Genomic DNA, 20,932 nt, shown 5'->3' with positions numbered 1-20,932 from the left:
CAATTTTCCATTAGATGTTGTAATATAAACTCCTAAATACTTAACCTTATTAACTATTTCATAACCAGTTGTTTCAGCTATAAAATCTTTTCCCTTCCTAGACATATTTTTCAATAATATTTTAGTTTTATTCTTATTTACCTTAAAACCAGAGACCTGTCCATCCTGTGCTAAAATTTCAACCAAATCTTTGACCGAATCTGTTGGATGGGATAATGTCACAACCAAATCATCAACAAAAGCTCTCAGCCTGTAATCAATCTTACTTATTTTTATTTCTTTTAATCTAGATGAATCTCGAATTTTAATAAGTAAAATCTCCATTGTTAATACAAATAGCAAGGGGGATAAAGGACAACCCTGTCTTGTACCTTTTCCTATTTTAAATACGTCTGTTAATCCCCCATTAATTATAATTTGTGCCGATTGTTGTTGATAAATGGCCTTGAGAGCAGACAAGAATTTATCTCCAAAATTCATTTCCTCTACAACTTTCAATAGAAAATTCCAATCTAATTGATCAAAAGCTTTCTCAGCATCTATAAATATTAAAGCAGCAGGGATTTGGTTGTTCTTATCCAAATACTCTATTAAATTAACAATTTGTTTTACAGTGTTTTTCATATATCTCCCCATTATAAATCCAGATTGGTCAGTATGAATCAATTGTTTCAAAACCTGCATTAATCTATTTGCCAGTATCTTTGCAAAAATCTTATAATCTGTATTTAAAAGAGATATAGGCCTATAATTTATAGGTTGGGACAGATCCTGGTCATCCTTTGGAATTAATGATATGAAGGCCATTCTCCAAGATGGAGGTAATTCTGCTCCAGATAAAATATTATTAAAATACCTTTAATGGTTCTATCATTTCTTCAGATAACATCTTGTAATAAATTGCTGTTAACCCATCAGTACCTGGAGTCTTACCAACCTTCAATTGTTTAATTGCAAAAATAATCTCTTCAGAAGTAATTAAACCATTAATCCCATCACATTGATCACTCGTAAGTCTAGGAAAATGTGCTCCCTATAAATATTTTTCTATATCTGAAGTTTGTATACTTTCACTAGCATATAATTTAGAATAAAAATCTAAAAAAGACTTTTTAATCAAATTTTGTTGGTAGACTTCTTTACCTTTATAAATTATTTTATCTATAATCCTCGATTTCTGTTTCTTACGTAATTGATAAGCCAACCATCTACCAGGTTTATTTGCATTACAAAATGTATTATGTCTCACATACCTCAAATTAGTTGCCATTTGATCTGCTAATAACATATTAAATTGCTCCTTCAGCAAAGTAATAGAAACTTTTAACTTATTGTCCATTGGATTTGATATTAAAATCTTTTCCTTACATTTAATCTCATCTTCAAGATCTTTACGTTTCTGGGTCTGTTTACATCTGTGAGCATTGTTCATAGAAATCAAAACCCCTCTCATATATGCTTTACAAGAATCCCATGCCATTGACATCGAAGTACCCTTATTCATATTCCAAGCAAAAAATTCCTTTAAATAACCTTTACATCGCTGTATATTCTCTTCATATCTAAATAAATTCTCATTCAACCTCCAAGTCCTTCTAGTTCTTTCTTCCGATGAAATTTCTAACCATACTGGACTGTGGTCTGAAATTATTCTAGGAAATATCTTGATATTCTTCACCCTAGAAAGGAAATCACTAGTAACTAAGAAAAAAACAATTCTAGAATAAGATTGGTGTCTATCCGAAAAAAAGTAAAGTCTTTTTCCTCCGTATTCCATTCTCTCCAAATATCTCTAAGTTCCAAATCATCCTTTAAGTCAAAAAAAACTTTAGGAAGTCTTGCATGGTTAGAAACCTTAAAGGGACCCTTCTTATCTTTACTTGACTCTAAAACACCATTCCAATCTCCCATCATAATAACTGACTTGTAATCCAAAGAAGTTAATTTCTGGTGAATCAACTTATAAAAATGTTTTTGTTGTTGATTGGGAGCATATAAACCAACCAAAAGAGTTCTCTTATCATTTATTAGTAAATCAATAATAACATATCTTCCTTGTAAGTCAAAATCAATTAACTTCGGTGAAACTTCTCACATAGATAACTACTACTCCTTTTTTCTGCAAGGCAGGAGCTATAAAATGTATCCCCAGCTGGGGATTAAACAAATATTTTTGATCTTTAGAAATAATATGAGTCTCTTGTAAACAAATAATATCATTTCTGTGTTGTTTCAAATAATGAAAGATTTTCTTTCTCTTCTGTGGTATGTTAAGCCCATTAACATTCCAGGTTAGAAGCTTTGCCATCCTTGGCAGGATGAAGCCTTTGGAACAAAGCCTCTAGATTTACAGTCGATGATCTCTGTTGGAATATTCATGAACAGGAAGAGTCATGTGGTAACTCAGTCAGCCAATGTGAAGAAAGTGCTACTGAGTCTGTGCAAAAAGAGTATAGAGTTAGGAGCTGGATTTCCAGTCTCAAGTTTTGTCTCTGGTCTGTCTCTGTAAGAAGTCTTCAATTAAGCTATGTTGCTGTAAAGAAGAATGTATGGTAATGTAAATATTTTGATATAAAGAAGTTATTTTGAATCAGCTAAATGCAGTCAACTGTGAGAGCTTCTGATTTATTTTTTCACCAACAGAGAAATTAAAATTCTCTAACAATCTCTTTGGCCTTGCTCCTCCCACCGGCTCCGAAATAGACTGTGGTAAACTTCCATCATCTGCCTTTTGTTGCTGTTGCTGTTGTTGTTGTCTTTCTCTACGTTTATAAGCAGCGCGTGTAATTCTCTGTTCCCTTGGGTCTTCTGTTATTTGCAAATTCTGTTGCATAACTTCAACCAACAATTCTTCTCCCAAAGATGGCATTGAACCTACAGACAACTGTGCTTCTGCCTTGCTCTCATCTTTCTTTGATCTTGGAGATGGTGGTGGACTTGCTTTTAAAATAGTAACATAAAAATCTCTTGCTTTTGAAACTGTATTAAGACGGTATCGTGTACCAGCGTAAGTCACCACTATCCCCACAGGTATGTCCCATCTAAATTGAATTTGTCGCTTCTTAAGTTCTTCAGCCAAAAAAGCAAAGTCTTTTCTTTTTCTAAGAATTTTAGAAGGTATTTCCTTTAAAACTATCACATCCTGAGCTGCAATCTGAAATCTTTGTTTATAGAAGGCCTGTATAATTTCATTACGAAGTGATTTTCTCACAAAATAGACCACCACATCTCTTGGTAATTTCCTCTGTTTTGCAACCCACGAATTAACTCTAAAAATCTTTTCAATATCTTTCAACATTTCTTCGGGATCAATTTCCAAAATAGAGGCCAGTTCTGCTGCAATTTCTTCTCTCAAATTCTCCTTAATATTTTCCTTCAGGCCCCTTATTCTCAAAGCATGCTCCATTTCTCTGCTGCCAGAGAAGAGATAACCACCAAGGCCAAATTCTGTGAGCTACCAGCAAGTGCAGAATGTTTTCCCAAAAGAAGTAGCTAGTGCAGGGGTAGGAAACCTTGGCTCTTTTATGACTTGTGGACTTCAACTCCCAGAATTCCTGAGTCAGCATAGTTGACTCAGGAATTCTGAGAGTTGAAGTCCACGAGTCATAAAAGAGCCAAGGTTGCCTACCCCTGACCTAGTGAAATTGGTGGATAATGAACTGAGGGCGGCCCAGGGGTGAAAAGGGAGTTTTACCTATGTGGGTTTCTGCAGTGAAACCTCAGCTGACTACTTCTGCTGTGCCTAAATGGATCTTTCAATACATTTTTACTCTTGGTAATTCCTACAAGCCAGGAGTTTCTTTTTTGGGATGTGCCAAATGGGATGGTTGACATTAAGTCAGCTCTCACAATAGTGCCTACCTGGATGCCACCAGGAGGTCAGAAACCCTGAGATGTCAGAGACAGACCAAGAGCCAGAGGAGAAGAGGTCTGGAGAAACTTTGGCTCGAGAAGCCCCAGTAGTGTTGCAGGGGTAGGGGCATAGCCAGCAAGCACATGTCCTAAATAGAAAGCCAAGAAGCCAGAGCCACATCCAACAAGCTTAAGGCAGCAGCTGAGAGATGCCCCCTACCAGGGGCTAAAATCTCACTGGGCAGCGAATGTGGGGAAGGCGGTGGATGATGAGGACCTCCTAATCCCCTTAGGAGTCAACATTATCTGAGGGAGCAGGTGGAAGGTGAAATGGCTGCTCAAGTGGGACTAGCCGCTTGAGTGAAAACTTCCAGCGGCAACCTGCAACCCATTGGTGGAGCAACGAGATCCAAGTAGCAGTGTCACTGGGTGCCGAAAATGTACACCATGCCGAAAATGTACTCCATAACCCCTGAGAGATGGACGAGCTCCGAGTGTTCATTGATAAGCACTTGGTGAGGGGATTCATCCAGATGGCGAAATCAAGGATGGTGGCCCCTGTGCTATTCAAGGAAAAGGAGTACGGGTCCCTTAAGCTGTGTGTGGATTACAGAGGGCTAAACTACATATCTGTGGAGAGCATGTACTGTCTCCCCTGATGTGAGACATTCTGGGGTATTTGGCAAAGGAGAAAATCTTCACTAAACTGGACTTGAGGGAGGCGTACTATCGAGTGAGGATATGAGAGAAGGGTATGAGTGGAAAACCGCATTCAATTGCCTCCAGGCTACTACCAGTTTTGAGTAATGCTCTTCAGGCTGCAGGGAGCTCCTGCTGTATTCATTAACTAATAAATGAAGTCCTGCATGAGCATTTATACAAAGAGGTGTTGATGTACTTGGGTGAGATATTAATATACACTGAGACCCACATGAAACTAGTCATAACAGTACTTAAGAAACTGCAAAGAACCCAACTCTACACAAAGCTGTCCAAGTTTGAGTTTCACAAAACTCACTTGGATTATCTGGGGTACTGTATCTCTAATGAGGGAGTGGAAATGGACACCAGCAAAAAGAAAGCCATACTGGAATGTGAGCCCGTGAACTTTTATTGCCAATTCATTCCCACATTCACCCAGATAGCCCTGTCAATCACTAATCTGCTGAAAACAGGGGGGGGGGGGTAGCAAAACCAAAACTTAGCCAACCTCTGGATTGGTTCCTTGACTGCCAAGCCATTTTTGAAAAGCTGAAACTCCTGTTTGCTGCAGAACTGGTCCTGAAGCACTCTGACCTGGAGAAGCCATTTGTAATACAGGCTGATAATAGTGATATAGCAATAGGGGCAGTCCTACTCCAAAAGAATGCCAAAGAAGAATTTCAACCTTGTGCCTACATTCCTGCAAGTTGTCTGACATTAAAAGGTGCTGGGTTATCTGGGAAAAGGAGGCTTACACCGTCCAATGGGCTCTCATGACGTGGAGACAGTTGTTGGACGTAGCAAAGTCCCATTCAAGATCTGGATGGACCACAAGAACCTAGAAGTGCTGAAGACCCCCCAGAAACTGTCCCAAAGCAAGTCCGATTGGCTCAATATTTTAATTGGTTCAATTTCACATTTCAATAGTTGCCTGGAGGGAAGAACTTCCTTGTAGATGCCCGGTCTCGCATGCCACAATACAACAGCACCCAAGAGGCAGTTGTGACTTCCATCATCCCATCTAGACAGTGCACAGCACCAGCCCTCACTTGATAACAGGCAATGTCCCAACTGGAGCCAGCACAGGATGTAGCACAACTCGAAAGAACCCCTAGCAAGAGACGAGCGGTTACAACAGCACAAAGATGATTTTCCATGAAGGAAGGGTTGGCGTGGAAAGGGACAAAATTTTATGTCCTGGCCAGCCAATGGACCTCGGGTTTGCAGAGGAGTCATGATACAAAGGCAGCAGGACATTTTGAGTTCGTAAAAGCTCTTCACTTAGTTAAGAGGCAGTTCTGGTGGCCAAAGACAAAAAAAGACATAGAGGCATACCTAGCTAGCTGCTCTATGTGTGCTTCGATGAAACGGTTATCCGGGAAATCCCCTGGTCTATTGCAGCTGGTGGCTGATCTGATGAAGCCCTGGGTCTGTATTGACTTTATTGTGGACTTGCCAGAAAGTGCATGGAATACTGTAATCTGGACCATCACGGACTTATTTTCTAAGCAGGCACATTTTGTAACCGCCTGGTCTCTCGCAAAGATATTCGTGCAGCATTATTTATCAGCTGCATGGAGTCCCAAATTACATTATTTTGCAGTTCTCATCAAGATTTTGGTGGGAATTACTCAATCTGATTGACTCCTCACAGGGATTTAGCTCTTCCTATCATCCTAGTACTAATGGTACTTGTGAACGTATGAACTCAGTTTTAGAGTCGTACTTGAGATATTATGTTACACTAACAACAGGCCAATTGGGCTGAACTGTTACCCTTTGCAGAAGGGGCATATAATAACTCCGTGCATTGTAGTATAGGATTTACCCCTTTTTGGGTAGCTAGTGAAGCAAGAGTTTGCACCTATGCCAGAAATCCCATAGGGGCAGCCATCCTCAGCTGAATGGATGGAAACATGGGTGGTGGTATGCAGGGCATTGTAAAAACAGGTGGACAAGAAAAGAGCCCCACAGGGCGAGTTCAAGGTGGTTCCTTAACCTGAGGCAGCCTTGTAAGAAGCTGGGCCCAAAGTACATAGGAATCTTCTAGATTATCTGGATCATAAATATGGTTACTGTAGAGTTGCAGCTGTCAAAAAGCCTCAAGCAAGTGCGCCCAGTGTTTCACTGCCATCTATTGACATCTTTCCATAGTTTGGGATTAAGATCTGCTGCAGAGAAGCGTCCCCCTCCCATCCTAGTCAAAGGAGAGGAGCATTATGAAATCAAGGAGATTCTAGACTTCCAGTATCATAGGGAGAAATATCTGGTGTTATGGAGGGGCTATCATTTAGCTGATGCAGAATGGGTGGCTGCAACAAATGTGAAGGTGGCTAAGTTAGTGCGTAGATTTCATGTTGAACATCCAGGTCGGCCTCAGTGGGGAGAGAGACAAATAATGTTTAATGTGGTATGCACTTCTGTGTTTATTTTCTAGGACTACCATTACTCTGGAGGGTTGGCATGCCAAAGCTGACTTGCTTTTTCAGTCCCTGCATCAACATCCAGCTTGTAGGTTGCCAAACAGAAATGGGAGGAGGGGTTGGTAAATTCCTAGGGTGGGGGGAGGCTAAGGAATGCATGAGAGCCTTGCAGAGAAGAGATAACCACCAAGGCCAGTTCTCCGAGCTACCAGCCAGTGCAAATGTTTTCCCAAAACAAAAGTATTGAGTGTAACTGGTGGACAATGAAGTATGGGCGGCCCATGGGTGAAAGGGGTTTTTTACCCAGGTGGGTTTTTGTGGGAAAACCTCAGAGTTGACTTGCTTCTTCTGTACCTAAATAGATCTTTCAATAAATTTTTACTCTTGGTAGTTCCTAAGTGCCAGGAATTTCTTTTTTTGGATGAGCCATATGGGATGGTTGATAGATATGCAATTTTCAACACAAGAGTTTCAATCTCAAAGTTCTTTGTGATATTAAAAATATCTGGCTAATTCAAATCAGAATATTTTAATTTCAGGCAGAAGAATTTATCAAGGCCATTTATTTTTAAGGACTCATTCATGCTCCCATTGCTAAAAAAATTATTGCCAGGTTACACGTTGCATCTTCTTTCCTTTACAAGGGATTGTATTTTTTATCATCATACAGTATGGGAGAAGAGAGCTTTGCAGTTTGTAGCTGAATATATGATATATGATATATAGATATACTATATGAAAGTACCTTTGGAATGACCTAGTCTATAGGGATTCATTCCCAGACACATATATCTCCCAAGATTTGGCTTCTGCAGGTCATCTTTTAAAATAATCTCTACATTCCATACTTTAAAATGATTGCACAAGTGACATTTGTCCACAAGTGACATGTGGCCACTAGTATCAAGAAACATATTTTCCTTAAAAATTTAGCTATTAATTAAAATCTTCAAACAACAATGCTGAAAAATAAAATATGTTACCAGCAATAACCTAATATCAGTTGCCATACTTTTTGTGGCATTTCTCCTATTTTCTTCCCAAGCACAGCTTTTTTTTTTACAGTGAAGTTATGTGAACCAAGTACCATGACACTGAAAGATGTGATTTAGCAAAATGAATTCCAATACTGGGAGCTTGCTGGCTCCATAGCAACCATTTCACCTCAATGTCCATGCAGACATGCTTTGCATTTCTAGTTCATTTTCAAAGACTTGCTCTGTTGTTTATCTTTATTATATTTGTGCAAACTCCAAACTAGAACAAGAATATTACAAAGGAAAAACATTTGTAATTAATATTTTCTCTTAGATAATTTGTCTATTCTTAAATTCAAAAGGATAATGTTCTTATCTTACATATCAAGTGGTTCTAAATATTGCTAGTTTCCCAGAAACTGGATTTTTGCCTTATAAATATAAGGTAAAGGAACAATTGAGGTAAGGAGCAATTATGAAAGCTTGAATGCATAATGTTTTCATATGATTATTAGCAAATTTCATGAAATTCAAAGGAAAATGCATTTGCACGTAAGAAATATTTTCAATATAATTTGCACATTTCTATAAATATGGATTGAATCCTAAACCAAAATAGTAAGCACTGTACTGTCACCCTGCCTAATTTAACTTATATGCAGAGCACATCATGAGAAAGGCAGGGCTAGATGAATCAAAAGTTGGAATTAAGATTGCCGGGAGAAATATCAACAACCTAAGATATGCAGATGATACCACGCTAATGGCAGAAAGTGAAGAGGAACTAAAGAGCCTCTTGATGCGGGTGAAGAAGGAGAGTGCAAAAGTTGGCTTGAAACTCAACATTAAGAAAACCAAAATCATGGCATCCGGCCCTCTCAATTCCTGGCAAATAGATGGGGAAGAAATGGAGGTAGTGACAGATTTTATTTTTCTGGGCTCCAAGATCACCTCAGATGGGGACTGCAGCCAAGAAATTAAAAGACGCTTGCTCCTGGGGAGGAAAGCTATGGCAAATCTAGACAGCATACTAAAAAGCAGAGACATCACCCTGCCAACAAAAGTGCGTATAGTCCAGGCCATGGTTTTCCCAGTTGCAATGTATGGCTGTGAAAGTTGGACCATAAGAAAGGCTGAGCGCCAAAGAATTGAGGCCTTTGAACTATGGTGCTGGAGAAGACTCCTGCGAGTCCCTTGGACTGCAAGGCGTTCAAACCGGTCAGTCCTAGAAGAGATCAACCCCGACTGCTCTTTAGAAGGCCAGATCCTGAAGTTGAAACTCAAATACTTTGGCCACCTAATGAGAAGGAAGGACTCACTGGAGAAGGGCCTAATGCTGGGAAAGATTGAGGGCAATAGAAGAAGGGGACGACAGAGAATGAGATGGCTGGATGGAGTCACTGAAGCAGTAGGTGTGAACTTAAATGGACTCCAGAAGATGGTAGAGAACAGGAAGACCTGGAGGAACATTGTCCATGGGGTCGCGATGGGTCGGACACGACTTCGCAATTAACAACAACAACAACAATATACTAGGATGAGAACTTTATTTATTTTTTCTCACAACCTTACAGTGCATCAGACAAGCAGGTTTCTCTGATAAATGGAGAGGTTGCAGTTATGGATTGTTTACACAGAGACTGCTTAAATCCATTTTAGACTGAGAACCTACTAATAAGAAAATAAAATCCAGGTCTCTGAGCTCCATGTCACAATTAATAAAGGATGACTTTAAAGGAATCCCACCCTTTTCTTTACATTTCCTTTATTTGTACAAAAAGCAAGCCTATATTATGATAGAAATGATTCTTATGCTCTTTTAGCCTCTACTGATATTTTAGATATAATTTTACATATGCAACTTTTTAACTGAAACATGAACATAAAATACAATGTTAAAGAAGAAATCTTCTGTTAAAAATATTCTAGAAATATTTAATTCCTATAAACTCAAAAGAAGGAAAACAAAAATGTTATATTATTGACTTTTTCACATCCTTCTTGTCCTGTGTAGTTCTAGTATAATTGGTGGTAATAATTAAAATAGGCTTGATGTATGAAGAAATTTATCTTTCTGCAAAACAATAGCCAATTGCCATTTGACACAGAATGAATGGAATGTGCATTTGCAGGTGTGAGCTGTGAAGTCTGGGAATCAAGGTGATTCAGAGTATATACGAAGTAATGAAAGATTTCTCTCATAACAATTGTCTGATGTTTAATTGGGGAATGTGAATTGCACTGTCAGGGGGATGGGGAGTTTCTATACTTTTAATTTACTGTTCTGGTGCCAATTTAGCCATAGCTGGCTTTCTATTCATGAGTGCCAATATGCTGTACCCAATAAAGTTTTGCATTAGAGATTGGAATGTCTCAGCCGTGCTTACTTATTTGAGATCATCAGTTGGAACCTTGACAGTGGTATTTTAATCCATATTGTCTGGAATGCTGAGATAATTCATGGGTTACAATAATTATTCTGACAGTTTAAGAAGAAATGTTCTTTGCATCAACTTCTATGGATACAACATTTTTTTCTCAATCTGATAACTTCCAAGGTCGCTGGTCAATTAGCAAAAGTAAAATGCATATAAAAGTTTTCGTGTTTATAAAAATATATATTTTTTTAACTGGAAGGCTATATCTCCCTTGCCAAGAATTCATCATATAGAATACATCATGATTCTTTATACAGTATGTTTAGATATGTAGTTTAGGATGCATAATCAGATATCTGGATTACATACACGACTTCTAATTTACTTGATTTTTGAATACAAGACTTCTAATTTACTTGATTTTTGACATGTTATAATGAAATAAGAGCATTTTATTTCAGCTGAATATTGTCTCACTTTCTGCAATTGTAGTTGGTATAAATCTGTTTAAGAGCTTTTTTTCCCTTTCCAGCTGCATGTAGGAGAAAAGGCACAGATTGAAAAACCGTTTTTCACTTTCTTTCCTCACTTGATTCAAATTAAAAGCATGTGAAACAGACTTAGAACTCCAAGCAGTGTCACACATCAAAAAATTAATGTACTTAATAAATGGGTTCATTAGGAAGGAGTCAGAACCAAAGATAATACATTTTTAATGTCACATATAAAAGGACTTCTGTATTCAGTGGAAACAATTATGAATAGTAGTGTACAACTCTCCAAGCAGACTCCTTGCTATTAACGACTGTCAGCATATCTTGAAACCTGCAGAATATTGTCATAGATCACAGTACAACTAATACCTTCATTGTCAGGATAAAGCCATTCAGACTCATGAGGGTGCTTGAATTAAAGATACTTCATGTTTTGTGAACGTTTGGCAAGCTATCCAGCCCATATGCATGTATATGTATATATAAAAGGAGAGTGAAATATAACAGACATATGAGGTAATATCATTACCAAATACTGTTTAAATGTTGTTTAACGAGACTTCTGGATTTGCATCGCAGTAAAACGGACGCAGGAAGGCAGGGCTTTGCCATCCGCGCCCGATTTCCCCCTATTGGAGTCCTGAAAAGGACCTAAAGTTGCCCCAAAGAGGTGATGAAGAAGGAGGGGTGCCTTGTTGATCATAGAGATATGGCAGTCTTTCCATTTGATCCAAGAAAAGCTCTCTAAATCAGCAGGGGAAAGACCAGCCACTCCTCTGCATTAGCTGCTGACAACCAAAGAACAAAAGTTTCAATTAGCACATCGTAAACAGCATGTTTGGAACTGGGTGAGAATATTGATCCTTTCTTTACTATTTTACAACTGAATTTCCTGGGAAAAGCTCCCAAGAAGCTAAAAACTTCCGGATGTGAACAGAAGTGGTGTTTTAAATTTTTTATGGGGGACGGAAATACACAATAGTGAAGTGAAAGTAATACAAAGCTACAGTTTTGATAAATTTGAGAACTGAGATAATTGTTAAGATTTTCTCTTTGGAAAAAAAAATCATTGAGGTGAAATATAAGAAATCCTTTGTTTTAAGAGTGGAAAATGGACTTTGAATGATATCTAGTGATGAATTTGAGTACAGCACTATAACTAGCCCCTTGGCTGCTTGTTGACTTTCAGCTGAAGGGAAAACAGCTGGCAATAAAGGAAAATATTTTGGCATATTTATCATCCTGACCTTCTTGGACTATAAATACCTACTGAGCTTGGACTTTTAATCTCAAGAGCTAGTGGGAGAGAAAGAAAAAAATTGACTTTTGAATACATGTGGCTGCAGGGAGGTTGAACATTTTGAATACTTGGAACATTGTGGATTACAATCTGGCCTGACTGATAATTTTCAGGACACTTGAGACAAAGCTTTACCATAAAATATTGCTATTATGACTGGATTATAAGGGCTATATACAAAGATCAGAAAACTAGAGGAAATTTTGTTCCACTCTTACTGAGACTGATGATACTAGTGGATTTCTAGGAATGATGCCTCAAGAAAAAACAAATACCTTTCAGAAAGAAATACTTTCTATGTTGCAGCAAATTCATCAAACAATTGTTGTACACAAAGAGGATATAAAAAGAAAAACATAATGAGAGTAAAAATAACATAGATGATATAAATGACCAAATCTCCAAATTGAAGCTACAACTGGAAAGTTCCCAGATAACGACTACAAAGTATGAACAAATAAACTAGAAACCAGAGGATGAAGCAGAAGAAATGGACCTAGACATGGAGGAGATAGGAGAAGGGAAATATGTACTACCATATACAAATAAAACACTGCAAGACCTACAATGAAAATACAAAAGACCCTTTACTCCTTTCTCTAAAATACACCTGAGGATAAATTTGTTGTTTAACTATACAGTAAGTAAATATATGATTTAAGTACATTAAGTATGCATCCATAAATGGTTAGTTTTATTTATCCTTATACAAAGAACTCTGAGAATTTAAAATAAAATATTACAACTAACCTGATGAAGATCATTACCCAGTGCATATTCCTGGAAATAACCTGGTGCTGCAGATGATGCTCTGATAGCTTGCCATAATTTATAATGGCAACCTCCAAGATAGTGAGACTTTACTCCAGGGAAGTGATTGTAATTTCTAAATACAAAGGCTTTCAGTGGTGTTCCTCTGCTTACAATAGTGCTTATGGCAGCCACCTAATAAAAACAAAATTTTACCCAATTATCGCTATCCCTACAACAATCAGCTATTAACACATTAGATCAATCTAGGATTACATCTTTCATATTCATATGTATATATGTGTATTTATACACCCAAACACATATATATAGAAACACACATATACAGAATAAATAGGATGTAGATTGGCAATTTGGACTCAAGCACGGCGTGAGGGTGTGAGCTATCATTCTTGTGCCAGTCCCTGCCAACCTCGCAGTTCAAAAGCTTGCAAATGCAAGTAGATAAATAGCTACCAATTTGGTGAGAAGGTAAGAGTGTTCCGTATACCTCGGCATATAGTCATGCTAGCCACATGATCACAGAAGTGTTTTTGAACAATGCTGGCTCCCTTGGCTAAGAGATGAGCACCGCCCCCTAGAGTTGGACACCACTGGACAAAGGAAACCTTTACTTTTGTTTTTACTTTTATTTTTTTACTAGGCTTGTTGATATGGCCTCAAATTCATATTTGAAGAAGAAATAAAATGAGCCTCCTGCCCCTCATTCCATCATGTCCCTATACATTCCATTTCATCAGTACTAGCCTTTGTCTTCTGAAGTCATGTATTTTGCTCAGTTTTGATATTCACATTATAAGTATTTTTGATATAATTGAATATAATAGAGTGAGAAATTATGGCATTATTGAAAACAAAACAAATCTTTCTACTTTTAACACAAATCTTTCTATTCACACCACATATAATCTCAAAGCATACTAATTGTTACTATTTCTGAAAGAAACTGTGTCCTTCTATTCCTCCATCAGTATAAAGCAATTTTCTTAAGAAAAATAAACTGTACATAAAATGAAAGTGAACGAAATCTTTAACATGCTTCAGAGATTATAAATGAAAATGGAATGTATTATTGTTTCCCAGCATAAAACTATAAACACAGGATCTCTGTATAGTGATGGACATAAATTGACCAATTCTGCATTGAACTGTTACTCCTAGTAAGCCAGCAAATAAACATTTTTATATGTTTCCTAGTGCACAGACTTGCCTTTGTCAGTAAAAACATTTGTTATACCTCTCTAGTTTTTCCACCAACCCAATCACAAAATGCTATTCAACTAAGTTAATAAATCTAAAAAAATCTCTTATATCTTCTAATCTAAGCAGTTTTAACAATCTTGGGGTAAAAAGTTGGGAATTAAAATCAAATACATAGGTCAAGCTGAAATATGATGAATTTCTTTTTCGTGTGAGATATCAGCAATGCTTAGTTTTGAGTGTGTTGAGATAGTCAATATTTTTAGAAAATGAAAGAAAGCACACTAAGATTGTGTTACAAATGATTGTTAACATGGATTGAATTATTATTCTGTCAATCTAACAATGTTAAAAAATAAGTAAAGTAACTCAACTTTACACACTTTACAAGTCTCTACAAACATAACAGAATATGACCAAAATTTTTAGGGTAGGAGAAGCTAGTTAAAAAAACCAAGAGTTTGAAAATAGGCTGGATCTAGCTGGAGTTTATTAAGAAAAAATATTGAGGAAAACTTTCTTATTGCATTCCATAGGACAGGGCTTTTCAACCAGTGGCACGGGTACCACCTGTGGTACATTGGCACCTGGCAGGTGGTACGCGACCATCCTAGAAAAGTGGTAGCCCGAGCGAGAGATGGCTGGAGCTGCAGGGCTGTCAGAGCTCAGCGGAAGCGCCAGGATCAGTGCCGCTTTCCAGCTGATCAGCGCTTCTTCGGGGCCAGGATTAGCCCCAGGCTCCAGCTAGAGCTTGGCATTGATCCTGATGCTTCTGCTGAACCGTGAAGAAGCACCAATCTGCTGGAAAGCAGCACTGATCCTGGTGCTTCTGCTGAGCCCTGAAGAAGCACCAATCAGCTGGAAAGCAGCATTGATCCTGGCGCTTCTGCTGAGCCCAGAAGTGTCGATCAGCTGGAATGTTGCAGCATCTCCAAGATCTTGTGATTTATATTCAGATGCTTGGCAACTGATTCATATTTATGATGGTCACAGTGTCCCAGGGTCATGTGAAGTGACCAAAACCTGCTGCAACCACCCAGCAGACAGGGGGAATAAAAACCAAACACCCCCCCACCCCACCCCCGCTGCCAATCCTCAACAGAAATGCTCACAACAATGAAAACCTCGGACAGAAGGAAGAGCACGGCCGGGTGGGTAGGCAGGTGTCTTGCTTGGCTGTGGCTTGGGGGGCACTTTTTTTCAGTGCCATTGTAACTTCTAACAGCCACTAAGCAAACTGTTGTAAGTCGAGGACTACCTGTACTGTGGAGGAATTTGCACGTGCAGCAAACTGCCATGCATTGCCCCCCACAAACCTCATAACCTTTTGATACCCTTTGTCCCAAGGAAGCAGCCAAAAGATCACCCCCTTTTGACTTAATATCTTACCTACCTAAATAATAAGTTTCCCCTTATCTCTTCCTGTCTTTATCTCTTCTTGTCTTTATCAGTTCTTTCTCCTTTTCTAATTTACCTGTATTTGTTTTACCTGCTCTCAACAGGTAATGTGTTACTAGAAAATAATTGCTTATATGAAGGAATTTTTCAATTACTTTATGTCAACAACTAAAGGTTAAACTTCTAAATGTAAAATGTCAGCAGTTAATGGTAAAGCCTATGTATGTAAAAAGTATATAAAAAACAATAAACTCAGAGTTGGAGAAGCTGTGTGAAGCTGTGTCATGCAGCTTCAAAACCTCTGCTCAAGACATGCCTGAGTCTTTTTCTTAGCATCGTTACAAATGGTGCCTTGAACTGGGACATCCCCTTCCAAGGGAAAGCAGCAACCAACATATTTACAGTCATCTGGAACAGACCCCTTGGTGCACCTTCTCGTCTTCTCGTCCTGCGAGATTTCTCAAACTGTAAGTATGGGCTGCGATATATCTCACCATCAGCAAAAGCATGTAAGGGAGTTAAAGTTTCTCTTACACAAATCGGGCATGACCATGCCTGAAAGGGAGCTTAGGAAGCTGGTGGGTGAGATAGGAAAAAACTGTCCTTGGTATCCTGAAAGGGGGACACTCCAACTTAAGATTGGGAAAGAATAGGTAACACCCTTCATCAGGAACCCCGAGCCTCAGTGGATGTTTTGCATTGTTGGCATCAATGTCGCCATGCAGTGGAAAAATATGGAGCTGATGCAGTACAATTTAGTTCTACTCCCTCTCCAGGTTTTAATCATGAAAAGGTTTCAGTTCCATCAGCTCCTATATCTTCCATGATAGATGTAACACCTTCAGAGCAAAAGAATTCTAGATCTTATGTTTCTATTCGCCATGTATTAGAAAATCAAATGGCGAAAGGAGAGGGAGATATGCAGGAAATAGCAGATATGCTCTCAGTTTGTCCTGTACATTTGACTGGGCAGGTAGATGAGAATGGAGCCCCAGTGGTTGAATATCGATCACTTTCTTATGCAATCTTAACAGAATTGCGTAAGGGTATAAGAGATACTGGGTTAGGTAGTTCATATGTGCAAGGTATGTTAGAAGCAACAATGAGGAATCGTGTTTTGGTACCAGAAGATTGGAAAACAACAATTCGCATGTTATTAACACCAGCTCAGTATGTGGTATGGGAAAGTGAGTTTAGACATCAATGTGCATTAAGAGCAGCAACTTCTGGAGGTGCTTACCTCCCAGAGCAGTTATATGGCTCTGGTGATTACACTCCAGTGGATGCACAAATTGTTTTGCCTATAGCTACTCTTCAAATACCCTCTGAATGTGCTTACAAAGCTTTTGGAAAAGTTCCTATAATTGGGAAACCATCTCAAGCATTTTCAAATATTCGTCAAAAGGCAAATGAACCATATGCAGATTTTATTAACCGTCTGCAAGATGCCTTGAGACGACAAATTGATAATCCTGATGCCCAAGCTGAATTGCTTATGAAATTGGCTAAAGAAAATGCCACCTCTCAATGTAAACGGGCCATCATTGGATTGGGAGCTCAACCAGATTTAGCAGAAATGATAAAAGCATGTCAGGATATTGGGACTGTTTCTTTTCAAACTAATCTCTTAGCTGCAGCTCTTACAAAACCTCAGGGGAAATGTTATAATTGTGGTAAAATTGGACACTTTAAACAGGATTGCAGAAATCCTGGGGGAGGAAAGTATGCCTCCCGACCATTTAAAAATAATACTGGGAGACGTCCAAAAACAAAATGCCCTAAGTGTAATAAGGGATTTCATTGGGCTAATGAATGTAGGTCGGGAAACTTCAAAGCGGGCCGGTCTCTGGCCCCGGTCCAAACAGAGACCCTTCAGTAATTCCATCAACAATTAACAATAGCCCTGCTGCCACTAGAGGGAGTGCTGGGATAGATTTAACTATCCAACAAGAAGTATGTTTCAAATTTCCGGGAGAAGTACAAATAATTCCTTCACAACTTTCTGGACCTCTCCCTTCTGGATATGTTGGATTAATTTTGCCTCGCTCTAGCATGGGAAAAAAGGGAATTTTTGTAATACCTGGAGTAATTGATTCTGACTATACAGGTGTCATCTTTATTCAATTATGGACTAACATGCCACAGACTTTGCCAAGTAATACTAGTCCTGCACAATTACTCCATTTGCCCTATTTTGTCCCTGCAGGGGGTCGTGATAGGGATTGAGGGGACGGCAGGTTTGGTTCCACAGATCCTGTTGTAATTGCATTAACCACCCCAATCACTGCCCAAAGACCTTGTCAGACAGTCTTTTTTCCGGGTAAGCCTTTTGAGGGCATAATTGATACAGGGGCTGATGTTTCAGTAATTTCAGCTAAAGATTGGCCTGCATCTTGGCCCACTGACCCATGCCCTAGTGTCTGGGGTGTAGGAGGGCGACAAGGTACACGACAAAGTACACAATTTCTTTCTGCAAGTCTTCCTAATTCTACTGTAACTGTTCAACTTCGTCCTTTCATTCTTGACATTCATGTCAACCTTTGGGGAAGAGACTTGCTTAGTAAATGGGGGGCTACTGTCACCTTCGATGAATAAACTTACCCTTAACTTGGTTAACTACTACCCCTGTTTGGGTGGAATAATGGCCTCTTCCTCTGTACAAATTACAGGCCTTAAAAATTCTTGTTCAAGAACAATTACAAGCCAAACACATTGCCCCTTCCACTAGTCCATGGAACACTCCAGTTTTTGTTATCAAAAATAAGAAGTTTGTAACAAAAATTTTTCCTGTCTCTTTTGTTTTTCAACTGGTTGTGTTGCTTTAAGAGCAAGAGAGACCAAAAGAAAGAAGGAAGGGGGGGGGGAAACTGTTCATTTTAAACTTTTTTTTCCTTCTCTGCTTAGAATTCCAGTTTGCGAATGGAGATGAAATTTAATCCCCGCTCTTGCAGTTTCAGTAGCAAAACTTAAGTTTTATAAATGTTTAACCTACTTAATAGAAATCTGTTTCCATCTTTAATTAACTTGGAATTTAACTTATTGACCAAAGGAAAACAACATAGGAATTGTCACTTAACACTTTTGATATTTCTTACTAGTAAAATACTTACAGGAGTATTAGCTGTGTTAGAAGCGCAAAAAGTATATTGTATTGAATGGCTTTACTTATCCCATCCCAAAATGTTTTATCTTTTATCCAGGCTGTTGCTGAAATAACCTCAGGACACAATCAAGCTTGTCCTTGAAATGGGACTGATTTAATTAATATTGTTTTTTCTTATCCCCAAATTTAATTTTCAATTTTGTTTTCAGAATAACTTATCTCTTCTGCTGCTATTTTAGCTTTCCACACCTTTTCTCAACAGACTTTTAACTTAATCTCTGACTCTCATTATGTGTGACAATTTATTTTTAATCTTACAGGTGCTTACATCACGCCCAGGATCAACTCCAATCTTATGGCTTTGTTTTTAACTTTACAGCAGCTATTCTTTGTTTCTCACATATGTATCGGTCCTTTAAGGACTGCCTTCATAAACAATTAAAAAAGGAGGGATCAAGGGTACCTAATTTGCAATTTGCATCAAGTCAATAAAGTCTTAATAACTTTAAACCAGCTAAATATTTCTTTTCAAAACACTACTGCCTACCAGCGTCACTTTCAGCAGAAAGCTGTGCTTCCTAATCCATTGGTATATTATCAGCAATTGCCTAATAAAACCTGCCTAAGGTCCAATTCCCTTACTAACTTGGAGCAAGGCTATGCTCTGTGCTTGCTCCTACAGGCCCTCTTTGGATTTCAGCCCAGTGTGTGCAACCAGCCAAAGATGTCATGGCATCAAGTCCAGAACCCAATACTGAAAATGAAGCAGGTGACTCTTCAGACAGCACAACATCCCTTTCGCTCTTGCCATCGCAGTCAGCCAACAACCTGGGGTGATGCGAAGAACCTAACATCCAAAGCGCAGGAGGTTCTGAGGCAACAGGGAAAAGAACTTGCACCAGAGAATTCATGCGCTGCCTTATTTGTGGTTTTGACTTCAAATTCCTTAGTCATTCTTTGCCTCTCTTTCCTTCTTAATTGCTGTGTGGGGGCTCAAGCTCTTCAATCTCATCCTTTAGAATCACGGATGAAATATAATATTTGGGTGCAATTAGCTAAATGTAACACAAGACAAGTACTTAATGATCATCTAGCCGGCCACATTGGACCAGCCTGGGACACAGAGGGGCAATACTATTTTTTTTTAGAGAATGTTTGCTGTGGGTGTGAGTATGCATGTAGATGAATGGTGGCCCTGTTATATATAAATTTATTATTGTATTTAGGGTGTATGAATGCGGAAATTTTTTATTTTTTATGTATATAAATTGAGTGTGAATGTGTATTGAGTGTTTGGGGTATGAGAATGGTGGAGTCGGGGGTGGAGCCTGGTACCCCCTCTGCTGAGTGCAATAGTTTGGTTTGTATGGAAAGCGAGTCCGGTCAGGAAGGGAGAAGGCTGGTGAGGGTGGAGGTATTCCGGGGAGGGGAGACTGGGATGGGCAGATATGGTGGGAGCCGAGGGGCAGGCCATCTTTGGGGAACGAGGACTCGCTATGTTAGAGCAATTCCTTGTTCCGGCCCCTCAAAAGGCTCATCCTGTAGTACTGGTGACAGGGGAGTACAGGGCCCTGATTGCAGGCTGCTGTTGCTTAATGCCAGGTCCGTTGTCAGCAAAGCCCCCCTTGTCCGTGATTTAATATTGGACAGCGGGGAGGACCTGGCATGTATAACCGAAACCTGGCTGGGCCCTGAGGGGGGGTGTTTCCCTCTCAGAGATGTGCCCGGACGGGTTTGTGGTGCTTCATCAGCCTCGACATCAGGGCAGGGGTGGGGGAGTGGCAGTCATCGCTCGGAAGTCCTTGAGCCCTCGTGGGATTCCTGCCCCGGAGGTTGTTGGGTGTGAGTCCCTCCTATTGAAGTTGGGTTCACGGGTTCAGTTGGGCTTGCTGCTGACGTACCTACCTCCCAGCTGCGTTGCAACAGCCCTGCCTGCACTGCTGGAGTCAGTAGCCGGGTTGGCGGTGGAGTTCCCCAGACTTATAGTACTGGGGGACTTTAATCTGCCATCACTCGGTGATCGCTCAGAGGCGACGCAGGAGTTCATGGCTTCCATGGCAACCATGGACCTGACCCAGGTAATTCAGGACCCAACTCATAGGGGTGGTCACACACTCGACCTTGTGTTTCTCTCGGGGCAATGGAGACATGATCTGGAATTAAGGGGAATAGAGATCTCGCCCTTGTCATGGACAGATCATTTCCTATTGAGGCTGGACTTCAGAGCATCACTCCCCCATCGCAGGGAGAGGGAGCCGACTAGGTGGTTCCGCCCCAGGCGCCTAATGGACCCAGATCGGTTCCAGGAGGAGCTTGGGGAAATACCTGACTCCC

General features: G+C 39.5%; 1 protein-coding gene across 7 annotated transcripts in view; it reads right to left on the bottom strand.

Annotated features, from left to right (window-relative positions):
• The window catches only part of PNPLA8 (patatin like phospholipase domain containing 8), a 67,660-nt gene that overhangs the window by 10,784 nt on the left and 35,944 nt on the right, over window positions 1-20,932 (bottom strand). For 6 of the 7 annotated variants that reach the window (XM_039355644.1, XM_039355645.1, XM_039355648.1 and 3 more), the window contains exon 8: window positions 12,877-13,071. The exons of the other annotated variant lie outside the window; for it this stretch is intronic. In XM_039355644.1, the coding sequence (XP_039211578.1) occupies window positions 12,877-13,071 (195 nt within the window). The remainder of the gene's footprint in view (window positions 1-12,876; window positions 13,072-20,932) is intronic. 7 annotated transcript variants of the gene reach the window in all.

Source organism: Crotalus tigris, unplaced genomic scaffold, assembly GCF_016545835.1.
Source record: "Crotalus tigris isolate CLP2741 ecotype Arizona unplaced genomic scaffold, ASM1654583v1 scf7180000018715.8119751781:844558, whole genome shotgun sequence".
Taxonomy (NCBI): Eukaryota; Metazoa; Chordata; class Lepidosauria; order Squamata; family Viperidae; genus Crotalus; species Crotalus tigris.
This window is presented reverse-complemented; position numbering and strand designations above follow the sequence as displayed.